General features: G+C 40.7%; 1 protein-coding gene across 1 annotated transcript in view; it reads left to right on the forward strand.

The window, feature by feature from the left end:
• The first annotated feature begins 2,344 nt into the window (after nt 1-2,344).
• csmd2 (CUB and Sushi multiple domains 2) overlaps nt 2,345-13,413 on the forward strand; it is a 206,639-nt gene continuing 195,570 nt past the window's right edge. Inside the window, exon 1 of the mRNA XM_030789534.1 lies at nt 2,345-2,528. Within this exon, the coding sequence (XP_030645394.1) occupies nt 2,345-2,528 (184 nt within the window). The remainder of the gene's footprint in view (nt 2,529-13,413) is intronic.

A 13,413-nucleotide genomic window follows, 5' to 3' on the forward strand; every position in this document is an offset into this window, starting at 1 on the left:
GGAGACCCGTGTTGACTCGACTTTCACTTCTGCTGTGGTCACAGGTCGTGTCTGCTTTAATATTCCCCATTGATGGATCGTCCTCAAACAGATGGGAGTACTCGGGTAAGTGTGGCCACATGCAGTTTTCAGCCAGTGCAGATCGCCTCCATATTTTGTAACACACTTTGTCGAACTCGTCCTCGGGTGTGTGGGGGTGAATCCACGTTGATCTTGGAAAAGGCCCTATAACGTCCCAAGACCGTTTCTGTCCGATCTTTGGCCTCCCAAAATTACCACATCGTAACATGTTGTGTAACTATAAATTTGTGTTTATAGTGTTTAATTTGAAGTTATTTTTAATGTTTTAAAAGAGCGATATTTAGCTAAGCGAGTCTTCAGTCTTCATATTGTTTATTACATTGTTTGATTTGAAAAACATGAATTCGAAAGAAAACAAAAATAAACAATTCAGGCCGCAATGACAACCAAAAGATATTACGAACCAATTATGTCATTTTAGAACTCTCAGCGCGTTCTAGGCTTACTGCCCAAAATCCGATGCACAGCGCAACTGAGTTTTTAGGGGGGCTTTTTTGTTTTGTTTTTTGTTTTTTTGTTTTTTTGTTTGTTTGTTTTTTGAGAATAAATGACAATTTCATGATTGTAAACATACCTTCCGAGTAATCAAAGAATATGTCAGCTTAAGGAATAAACAGTCATAGTTCTAAGTCGAGTGGAGGGCTTTACGAGAGTGAACCACGACTCAACAAATCTCTAAATGAAAAGGCACTAGCAATGTTTTGCCCCACGCTACCTCTGCCTGTTGTCAGCAAGATGCACAGAGGGCCTGATGCTGACTATGAATTAATAATCATTAAAGCCTAACTTAACATAAAAAGGCGTGCACTTCGAGGTCCATGGTCTAAAGCTTGTATAGAGATAACCTCTAGATGGTGGTATCCACAGCATAAATGTTGGATTTGTGTTTCACTGGACGTTGCAATGCTGTGACATTTCACGTCCGTTCAAATGAACTCAGAGCGTACAGCCAAATGCTGTTTTGGTTTTGTATTTAAACTCATCTTTTGACCAGCAGCAGCAGTGAGACACACGAACGTTTACAAGAGTTGAAGATTGCAGGAAAACAAAAACACTACAGCAAATGTGCTGAATGACTATTATATATCATTCGTATTTTATTTAAAGTCATGTTTTTCATAACAATGTTGAAGTTTAACCACCCATGTCAGGATTATCAAACTGTAGGGGATTTAAAGGTCATTTGGATAGAAATGGGCATATAACACTGGCTGGGTATACAATCTAACACTGGTAGGCAAAATGACAATGAGTGATTGAATATTTATCTGGAATGAGTCAATATTTATCATATGCATAATATATATGCACATCATGTGTACTTAAGCATGTGATGCAAAAAGTTACTTGTGGAATGAACAGCATAGATTACATTCCGTGGTGAGAGTTTTACAGCTAATTTAGAATATATAATAATAATAATAATAATAATAATAATAATAATAATAATAATAATAATACAACCATCATCTTTATCACCAACGCCATCATTCTCATTTTGCAACATTTCTACACCTGACATTTGTACATACCAAGGTAGGAGATTCCGCGCACCTGTATGCGGACGTGCGTATGTGCGTATGTGTATGAGAGAGAGAGAGAGAGAGAGAGAGAGAGAGAGAGAGAGAGAGAGAGAGAGAGAGAGAGAGAGAGAGAGAGAGAGAGAGAGAGAGAGAGGTGCATTCCGCAGTCTGACTCTTGCCGTCGTTAAGACTAGAAAGCCATAGGGTTTGAGAGACTGGAAATACATTATCGATTATTTTAACACCTTAAAATGATTCAGACAGTGACAGACGCTTCAAAGTTTTGAGAGACGGTGTACAGCGTATCTGAACAGTATTTCTTGCCTCTGCATGTCCATGATCAATTCAAAGAGAGAGCGGAACGTGGATTATCGGCAGTGGTGATACGTTTATTAATTGGAAATAAAACGCATGAACATCAAGCTGCGAGGGAGTCCGCTAGCAAGGTTCGCGTTCAGCCCCCGCGTCCAGTGTTATCCAAGATTTTAAGTGGTAGCGGGATGTAACGCGAATCGAGACTTTGGACAGACAAGTCACTGTTTTCGCCCTTTGCCTCCTCAGAATTTTTCTTATTGGTGTGAAATCCTCGATCAAAATTTGCTAACCCCACGGTCCGCATGAGATGGTTCAGTCCAGCTGCAACAGCCGAGTCTCGATGCATTGGGATTTTTCTCAGCGCCGACACGAAGTGAATCTCCCTTTTAAAAGCATCTGATAACGTGCCTGCCAAAAATCCTGCCATGAGCGCCGCTTTGAATTCAGAAGGAACAGGACTTGTAAGGACAGAGTGCAGATGTACATATAACGCGGCGAGAAAACTGGACGGAATAAGGATTTTTGCGCTAATGAAGGTGGGATTACAAGCGCATCATTGGAGCCGGGTTCTGTTCTTGTACATGGGGCTGCTTGCTGCATCGGTTAAGGGTAAGTTTGCCATTATCCTGCCTATGTATCTTAGAAGCTCAGAAACTCGCACTCCCTGTTGCAATACAAAATACACATATTAACTTATGAACATACGATAGCCACCATCCCAGGTGTATTAGGGTTAGCATTTTCATAATTGGGCACATGGTTGAATTTCACATTCCTATTTTAACATCGATTCGTTTTCTCACTTGTATGAGACTACATTTATCTGTCGGACTTGCCATTTCTCGGCACTGGGTACACAGAGAAAGCTTTTCGTGAAAGGAACAGACGCAAAAAAGCCTCGCAAACAAAATTTAGAAGCTAAATCTCAGATATATTTGTGCACTTCGGAGTCCCCGGCTGATAGTCGCACAGGATTGCTTCATAGACTACTGTCAATGTACACAAGGAGCTGTATGTTGTGAAACGGCTCTTTTAATTCCCTTTACCGTCTCATTGCTACCATAAAATATGTTTATATATACATTTTCCCCTTCAGATGGCTCACTGAGACACAGCCCATTTTATGGTAGTATACATTAAATATGTCGATTCAAAGTTTGTCAAGAAACTTGATGTGTCTCAATTGAAATGTGGGTGGACATGTTCGGAAACTGAAATGTGTGTGTATGTGTGTGTGAGTGCGTGTGTGTGTGTGCGCGCGCCTTTAGGATGGGGGCGTATGTAAGGGAGAGCGGTGGTAGGGGTTAACATGAGCCTTGCATACGCATTAAATTAATTCGTGGGTCTGACCCTCTGTAGCCCTGGCTTGCTCTCTGACAAAAAGACAGAAAGTCACAGGTAATGCTGAAATGTCAGGGAATCAAATGCATCGTTTGAAGAGAACTTATTAGGAACCCTGGGGATTCAATGGAATGACAAAAAACGCATCCACAGGCATATTCGCACATTTTCTGCTTAGTGATATAGACAGAACTTGTTAGAAAAGATTTATGGCTGATCAGGTGCTGTCGTAAATCCATTATATGATCGCAGTTTGTTTATTTTCTGAATAATAAAGAATCAAGCCTCTCTATAATAAGGGGTTTAATTTCCTATAATAATACTCTTCTGTTTCACCTTCTCTTAATATTCATGAAAATTGGGACCAGTGACTACTTTATACAGGAGAAAAGTGAAGTGCTACATACATGATTTCATTCTGATTATGACATACTTCTTATTATTCTGTGTAATATTAAGATATGTGAGCTATGCGTTATTTGGTCGACGTTTATAGTTTCCAATATCTTCGACCAGTAACTCTGAAATGCTGTCTGCGAAAGCCAGGATGTAGGATTATCGCGTTTGACTGAACATAATGAACTTCACTTATACAGGGGCATGAACATCAGAGGTGGTGTTTTTTTTTTTGGTTTTTTTTTGAGACTTTGAGGCTTTTTTGGCCGTGGATGCACTGATAGGAGTTTGGTTTCACAAAGCATCTCCTTAAACCATTCTCAAGCAGTTGCCCCCTTTTCCCATTGAGCGGCACCAAAGCTTCACAATAGCTTCACATAAAAGATGTCGGCCATACGCGGTTATACGTACGTTGGTTTGCTGTAGATAAGGAAAACCCGTACAGGCATTTTTAAAAGCATTTGAAACTAACTGTGAGTAATGATATGTCTTGGCGGTCTTTTCACTTGATACTACGTCTTTAGCTGCACAAACAAACAAAAATATAAATAATTTATACAATTATATCGTTATGCCAATGATAAATGTGGGCAACGTAATCACTTTGGTACCTTCGTGTTTTGCTGGAAGGGGCTGGCACACGCCGATAAAGAAATGTAACTAGCGACTTCCTGCGTTTCTGGTCATTAGGAAGAAAAACAAGCAAACAAACAAAAAGAATATAACCTGAAAGAAGTTTATGTGTAATCGGCAATCGATTATGATGATTGGGAGAGAGAGAGAGAGAGAAAGACAGAGAGAGAGTTAGAGTAGGCTAGTCGATATGTTGCCTTCATCTATCGCACAGCTGAGCTTAAAACAAACATAAGTTGAATATTTCCATGTATTTGGTTAAGCGCAATTGAGCTCAACAAGCTTTAAAATCTGAAACACTTGTCGCTTTATAAATGGAGGCGTACTTGGTCACGAAACAGATCTTTCATATGTATGTCCCGTTTGGCATGAAGTATTTAAATATTTATATAATACATAATTTCATAAAAAGGAAAGTCGCGAAGTCAGCCATGATGCAACTAGATGCAAGGTTCTGCTGAACACACGAGCCGGTAGGCATGCAGACAGATCTTTTAATCATGTTCGAGAACGTTTGGTGAATGAATTGAAAAACACACAGTCCCTGTGGCGACAAGAGAGGCATTTGTTGAGACTGCATATGTGAACTTCGTGATTCTTTTGTTCCAAATGGTAAAACATAATAGCTGAGATTTCTGTTACTTTTAATTGCTCATCTCCGCACACCAGCTCCCGTGGTTTTGCATGGTAAACGTCATACATTCCGAATGGACTTATTAACCCTCAGGCAACAGGTGCTTAAAATGGGTTACAAAGGATCCCATTGTGTGGCCAGTGATATTTGGTTTATTCATTAAATTACGCTAAGAGCGTTCTTCAGACAGTCCAGTCTAAGGGGACATGCCAGGGGAAACTGCAGAGGTGTGGTCTCCGTTTACAGTTAGTTTATGTTTAGCACCACAGAGAGTGCCTTCTAGACCAGGATGTTCCTTAGACAATATTGATTCAGCACCACAGAAAGAAAGCCCTTTGACGTGGCCTAGAGTTGAGTAGTGCTGAACGGAAGAGGTTAACTTGTCGCCGTTTAGAGTTCAGTTTATTGATTCTGTACAGTACCTCAAGGCACAGTGTGAGGTATGCTGTGTGAGTCAAGGTTTTAGTAGTCAGTGCGGGTCCTGCTCCTGGCAGAGGTACAAACCCTAGCTGCAGCATGCTTCACATGTTTAGGACCAAGGACAGCTCCCTTCAGAGTATGCAGCACAGCTGTAAACCAAAACACTGATCTGACCCACACTGTCTCAAGCAGGCATGCTCTGCTCTTAATGGACAGAGAGAAAACCAAAGCTACTCCTCGAATATATTTAAGCTCTCTCTCTCTCTCTCTCTCTCTCTCTCACTCTCTCTCTCTCTATCTCTCTCTCTCTCAATGCAAGATCATATTAATGGAATGAGTACATGATATACTGAATGCACATATGTTAAGAGTACTGAACAGATATGGTATATGATACAGTGCATGACTGAGCTGTGTTCATATCATACCTCTAGAGGTGAGGAGGAAGCCTTTGGCAAGTAAAGAGATAGACATCCGTAGTGCTTTCTGGATATCTCCCTCACATTTTTTCTCCAAGAGTTGAGCAAATGCTTTGCTTAAGGACAGATTCATGATATGAGTGACTTATTTCAACACTTTCAGGTAACAAGCTGTCTGTGTTATTTGTCACTTCCACTTGCACTACAGTGATTAAATTAACGTGTTGACTATGTATCTGATCGTTCTCTCAAAGCAGCTCTTCAATGGCAAAAAGGTGGGATGCATGTGCTAAACTGTGAATTATTCTGTCAAAGCAATGAGGAAGGTCACTTCACCTTTTCACATTGCCACTGTCCAGCTCCTCTGGTCTCTGTCATTGTTTTTTTTTTTCTTTTTTCTTTTTCCTTTTTCCTCCTACCATAGTTCCTATGGTATGTTCTCTCACTGTGAGTCATGACAGATTTAATGGATGGAATGGAAGATGATAAACAGACATGTATGCACAGGTATAATCACACATACACACAACAATCCAACCTGTTCTCAGGCATTCCTTCTAGAGGAACAGGAACCAGGTCATTGCTATTCCTCAAGTGACTTTGCATCTCTGATTCAGTGACTTGTTTTCTGTTTAGGGGAAAGGCACTGAAAAGCCACTCAGTCTGCGCAGCACTGTCAGCATCACATGGAAAAAAAACAACAACAAAAAAAAACCCCTCTAAGCTGCAGCAAATATGTTCCTGACATTTCTCCGTATCTCAGAAAGTAAGAACAAAGGGTGGCAGGTATTGATTCCATTTCAAACAGTGGTGACTGAGTAATTCTTTAAACCTGTAAAAAAAAAGAATACAATACAGTGAAGCTGTAACACTCCTTTTTTTTTTTCTTGTCTTGTTTGGATGCTGAGAGATTTTGGTTTTGGGTGAGCTTTGATGATGCAGAGTACAGAATGATAAGTAGAATATGTAACCTGTTCCATCTCAGCCTCTACAGCTTTGCAGTTACAAAACAGTAAGTCAAAAATTCTGAGATGTGGTTTGACTCTGTAGGGGCACTACCTCCTTTGATTTGCTAGCCTAAGGAAAATAAAATCCCATTAATGATGCTATTTTTTTTTGTTAAAGAAGTACAGTTAGAAAATACAGTGCGGTGGAGGTGAAATGAATAAACCTGAAAGAAATCCAATTAACACAAAGCAGTATGTGTAAGAATGGCTGAATGTAAAGTGGATGCTTATATCTTTAATCAGGGAGCTATGAAACTTCCTACAAACTCAAATATGTATATATCTTTTTAAAAGAGGCATTTGTGATCTTTTCACTGTCCCGTGGAATGAAAAAAAAATCATATTAAAAATGACCAGGTCTTTCCATAAGAAGCTTAAAGTTAAAAATGCCTTCATATTTCAACATTCCATTAACTGAGTCAGTGCTTTGACGTCAAAGTGAAGGTGATTATGCAAAGAATTCGTTGTGTCACGAGTCACACGTCTCCTTCTGGTCGTCTGAGATCAAACTGCCCACTGTCGTCACATTTCCAGTGACAGGTTGTGTCCATGCCCATAACTTAATATACCAATGAAAACAACCCTCCAGACCATGCATCCAGTCATGTTTGAGGGCAGTGTTCTGCCCTGACCTTACGATGAGATAGAGGAAAAGATATTACGGTAATATTCCCCTGAGAGAGATTGGAAAATGTATTTTCGTGGTGTGAGTATAAATTCGTTCAACCCGTTCCCGTCATTCAGGGCCACTATCTCAAAGAGACCGACGGAGTAGATTCCTCTTACCGTGCTGCCTGTCACTTCTGAGTCATCTTAAGAACACTGTGTTTAGGGTTTTTTTTTTTGTTTTTTTTTTTAATCTTTGATCCTCTGTGATTAGATTACAGAGTTAATCCATTTATGTCTCCCCCACATGAGCTGTTTTGTTTCTCTCTCTCTCTCTCTCTCTCTCTCTCTCTCTCTCTTTCTCCCTGTCTGTCTCTACATCTGTTGTGTGCTTGCTCTTTCCTTCTCTGCCCCTGATCTGGACTATACATCACACAAGACTTGGCTGTCTGAGACTCGCATTTTGTTTGGTGCTACCTTGAAGTAAACAGTATTTGGAGAGCATGAGTCTAGGAAGGAATGTATGTGTGTGTGTGTGTGTGTGTGTGCGCGCGCATACAAGTATGAGTGTGTGGGAATGTTTGTGTGAATAAATATTTTATTGAAAGAAATTAAGAAAATATTTTGGATGCAGATTTCATAAATTAATACAGTTTCTATTAAGAACAAACAAACACGACAAGAGATAGATAAGCACAAATATAAAGAGAAATGAAACGTCGAGCCGGAGAAGCAGAGAAAGTAGAGAAAAGAGTTAGCCGCAGATGAAGGACAGCCATTAGATGTTTTGCGGTATCTACACAGACTGTTATCCGCCGTAATCTTTGTCAGTGCCAAGCAGCTGTCAAAGCAGTCCTACCTGTCAGTCCGTACCAACTACAGAGAAAGGTGAGGCCCCATAAGCAGTACGACTTCACAGTTAAGCCCCGAGAGGTACAAGCACCCATAGGTTTTAGCAGAAAAGAGCAAGCACTGATGATTGGGTATAGGGGATAGATATTGATAAGGTAAAAAAAGTAATAATTAAAGGACAAGTTTCATTAACAATTTAAAAGAAATCATACAGTAATTTCAGGGCTTGCCACATAGATAGAAGACAACAGACTGTTTTGTTGTGCCAAAGACAGGGGTCCATTGCGTATTCTTAAAAGTGTAAAATTTATTCAGGTTTAATAGCAGCTTAAACAACATGTTTACCCATATTTAGCGACTGACTATTTAGAGCTTTCTTGCTAATATGAGAATGGTGTGAAAATCAGTCAGTGAAAATGCACACTGTTTAAGTTCTTTGCGATAATGAACAGTTATGCAAAAATATATACTATGTGTATTTACTAAGTATCAACACATTTTTGCCCCTAGTGCGAAACTAGACATTCAGTAGATTTCTCTTGAAAGTTTTTTTTTATTTTTTTTAAAGATATGCTATAAAGAGTAGTTGAATGATGTATACTTTTTAATCTTTTTGACTTACCAACATAGTGTTTTTCCTCATGGCTGGATGGACTTGGTGAATAACAAAATGACTCCGCTAAGCAGAATGAGAATTAGCAAATTAGGGAGAAAATAGTGTTTTATTTAGAGTTCTGCCTCTCGTCTTTTCTTCATGTCTTCCCCGTTGTCATGGGGACAACATGAGACTGCCTGTTTTGAATGGTGAACAATAAACAAACAGAGCCACATTGGTTCCCCTCCAGCATTCCTCTCCTCTCTCTCTCTCTCTCTCTCTCTCTCTCTTCTCCCTCCCTCTCTCTCTCCTTGTCTCCAAGCAAGAAAAAATAGGAAGATTCATTAGAAACAGGCTCACTTGGAAACACAGGTTTTCTCCTGGAGGCCAAGAAAAGAGAGTACATTGGAAGCTTTTTTGAAAGTGATTAGGACATTTCTCATTTATTTAGCACAGGCTTTGTATACTGAAAGGGAGAGTTGGTGACCTGTAATAACTGTAAAATGAGTGAAGCAGGAGCCAACGCAGGCCTGTTCCACAGGTCCATGCTGGGACAGAACACAGAGTCATTGTGGCTTTTTAATGGAAGCGAGGGTCTACTAAATCTTGCCTGAATGGAGCCTCGGAGTCAAAAAGTCCCCTTCAGAGAAGCTGCTCGAACTAAGAAGCCCCATAAACTTGAGTTCACTCAAAGCCGATGGCAGGATTTTTTTTGCATCAAAATTGTAATATTCATGAGAATTTAATGTATATTTTAAACAATGCAGAATGGCTGACATGATTTTTACTTAAGATGCAAGCTGAATTAATGCATTCACCTTATATCAAAGCAGCTGGAGCAGCCAATGTGCTCTTCTCATGAACATTTCATGGGAACTCACTGGAGATGTTTTTGAGTTGATTCTTACTTAGTTCAAAGAGAATGGATGTCTAAGACTATGACATCTAATGTATACAGAATAATAAATGCACCAATGCCTGAATGGAGATTGGTACAATGAGTTACATTTTGCCTCTGCTTTTGTATGTATACGATCATCTCCTTTGACAGCAAGACAGCAAAAACATAACATTTCTTTCTGTCCAATCATTTTTCCAGATGTTTAACATTACAGTTACATATTGTCAAATCTTTGTCAACACATTTTAAACCCAGTGCAGATAGTTCTTCTTCTCATGGGCCATATCTTGCCTGGGTGTTTTTTAGCCTTAGTCTAACTTCCTTCAGTGTCATTTTTCTTCCTTGAGTGTCATTGTTCTTTTTCATGTTTGTGAGATGTTTGTACCCTCTGACCTTACAGGTAATATACCTGTGCCTCATTAGTGAGAAAGCTCCAGTGGTTTGGTTCTGGACATTTCCCACTGATATATCTGAAATAGATGAGGACATGCTTCACGGAGTTACCTGATGCAATTTATGATATTATGACAGCTACCTGGTTCTCCAAATTTATATTCATTTGTGTTAAACTACTGCTAGACACAGCTATTGTAGCAGATGTACAACAAAACTAAATAAAATAAAGCTTAATATTCAAGCGGTGACATAAGATATAAGATAAAAACAAACAAAAAACGAACCAAAAAAAAAAAAAGTACATCCATAATGAGTTCAGAAGCTCCGGTGTGTTTTAGGATGTTGAGCTTGTATATTCAGAATGCATACGTGTTATTAATTCATTTGTCTTTATTAGAATTAACACAAACTCTGCACGCTCTGATTGTTGTGTCTTCTCTGCCTGTTTGCTCTATTACCCACTCAATCCACTGGAAACAAGAGATGCTGTGCTCACTGGAGAGGGGCCCCGCATCCCAGTCTTTCCACCGCATTTGCCCTGCTATAAATGGCGAGCACAAACGCTCTGTGTGGACATTAGCTTAATGTATGGACTTGCACAGGAAAGCTGAGGTGGACGATTTCCATTCTAATAGCGGGCAATCTTAGGTTAATTCAGATATGATGGAGTTAGGAAGCACGCAGCCTGACACATTAGGAGACGAATAGATGTGTGGGAAGAGATTTGTGGTTTTGAGGGGGTCATTTTACTACCTTGCGTCGGTAAACAAGTGCTCCTTTTTGTCTCATCCTTCTGTTCCGAGGGTGATACTTAACCAACACGCTGGCGACGGTTTTTGAAAGTGTGATGTGAGGTTTAGACGTAAGCCCAAGAGTCAATTCGGTTTACGTTCCGTTCCGTTTTGTGGACACCCACTTTAGGAAGTAGCTTCCAGTGGACAAAATGGAGGACCTGTACTTCCCTTGATGGGATGACGGTAGAGATTACCGTCTGTGCCAGAAGCTGAACCTTGAGTGAGTCATAAATAGAAGCTCTGAGGGCATGATGCTTTTAGCTAAAACAACATACACACACACACGCACACACACACACACACACACACACACACACACACAGGTAGATGAGTCAATCAGTGGGAAAAAAAAAAAAGTCCTGACCCTTCTCACACATTTCTCCTGCATGGGATGGGATGAGGTTAAGAGGCATGTAGCTTTCAGGAGGCCACAGCAAAGTGCTCACTACATCTGTGTGGTTTCATTTTGCTCCCCACAGTGCACTGGGGCCAGTACACTCCTGCCTCTCAGAAATCTACACTTGCACTTATGCCACCAGAATACATTTTAGCCTTCTCTCTCTCTTTAGCTTAGTAGCTGAACTGGCACACTGACATAACCAGAACTTATTCTGCAAGCCACATATTGTGTTTGTGCCGATAAGAGACAAAGGATCAAATAGCAGCACTGAGGGGAAAAAAAAAAGAAAAAAAAAACCTCATTTAAAAGACAGGGCATGAGAAAGAAGCGCTACAAGTGACTCAGCACTCCAAGAAGTTGTCTGTTTTGATTCAGCATTTTTCGGTAGAAGGGGGTTGCAAGGTTAGAAGTATAATATTTCTCTTTTAACAAATATTATCACCAAAAAAGCCCCCAAAAAGCGTATTACTTGGGCTCTCACTTGACCGGCAAAGTCATACACAATGCCAGAGTCGTTGGCTAAACCGTGGATGTGAAATGGATTATTTAGGTATATGCGTGGACAACCGGTTTACAGCATAATTCCAAGTCAACCAACGTGGGTGCGCATGTCATAACCATGATGTCAGCCACGTCAGCGAATACCATAACCTGGGCTTGTCTCTACTGAATGTCAGCGTAGAGAACTCTGCAGCCTCAGTGTGAGAGAAAGACGACACTTAGGTCCGGTGCTCAGCATTGTCCTGGACACATCGGTTTAACTCATCCACTCTTCTTCCCTCTCTCCTTATTTTGTTGTTTCGTACTCTCTCTTCCTCCCCTGAGATCACTGATTGTTGGGGCCTCTGAAGGATTGCTGTCCTGCTGGAGTACGGCACAGTAGCGATCGATTCATCAAAGTGTCATGCAGAGGCGATGCAGCCCCGTAGCAACAAAACAACAGCAGAGGCAAAACAAACATCGGTAGACTCGCAAGGTGGTCTCTGCAGTCCCACTAAACAAGGTCAAAATGTTCCCTGTTTTCACTTAGCCCTGCAGATACAGGTAGAAAATGCTAACCGTTGTGCATTAAGCTCATGCGTGCACGCGGCCTTTAGGCATCTACAGTTTCACCAAGAGTTTTGTCGACGCCTCTATTTTCAAGTTTGCGGGGCTTTTTGGTGAGCCTGTGAGTAAAAAAAACAAAAAAAAACAAAAAAAAAAAATCAAGAAGCCATGCTTGGGGTTGTACACCCATTAAAATAAGGCACCAGTGATAACACTGGCTAGGTCAGCCACTGTATAGATCACAAATGTTAGTGCTCTGGGAGGGTCAACCAGTCAGCACACTTTAGGTACTGCTAGTGTTGATGGGATGCACTGTAGGTAGAACCGCAGGCTAATATACAGAAAATAGTTTGGGCCTCCCACAGCTGCTATGTTGCCACAGAGATGCTTGCATCCTGGGTAGATGAAGAGGAGAAGTGACTGATTTCGCCTGAGACAGAGGAACGCACACACTAGCCACTCTTCTTGATTGGCAGGGGTCGTTTCATGGTAGGGATAGTAGCACACTTTCAAATTGTGTGAAAAAAGACTAAAAGAAAACAGGCAGGATGCAGTGTACATGGACACAGGGTGACATTTTTGGCCCATAAATGCACATTTTCCTGTCTCTGTGGCTTACTGGTTAATGTCATAATGTATCCGTGGAGGTACTTTAACCGTCCAAGTCTCTGACAGAACAGAGAGCTTGCTTAATCATCGGCTAAGGTGTGGAGGCATTTTATAAAATCTACCACCTTCACACATTCAAAATATGAAAAATATAAAAACTGTGGACAACATTAAAAACATTCTTGAGATCTGCTCAGATCTCAGAAGTCCTCAGAAAAGCAAGCCATGAGGCTGTTGTGTTACATCTTCACAGTTTACCGATAGGATTATTGTGTTGGTGATAAGAACGACTCACAAACTGTGCAGTAGTTTTGAGTGTGAAGAGGCACGTGGAGACCAGTAATCGCATCTCCTGCTGTCTCTACAGGGGAGTTAACCGAGAGTCGTACATCAGATGGGGCCCCAGAGTGGACCTCATGGAACCATAAATACAAATATATGGAC

The sequence above is a fragment of the Chanos chanos genome, chromosome 12 (genome assembly GCF_902362185.1).
Source record: "Chanos chanos chromosome 12, fChaCha1.1, whole genome shotgun sequence".
Taxonomy (NCBI): Eukaryota; Metazoa; Chordata; class Actinopteri; order Gonorynchiformes; family Chanidae; genus Chanos; species Chanos chanos.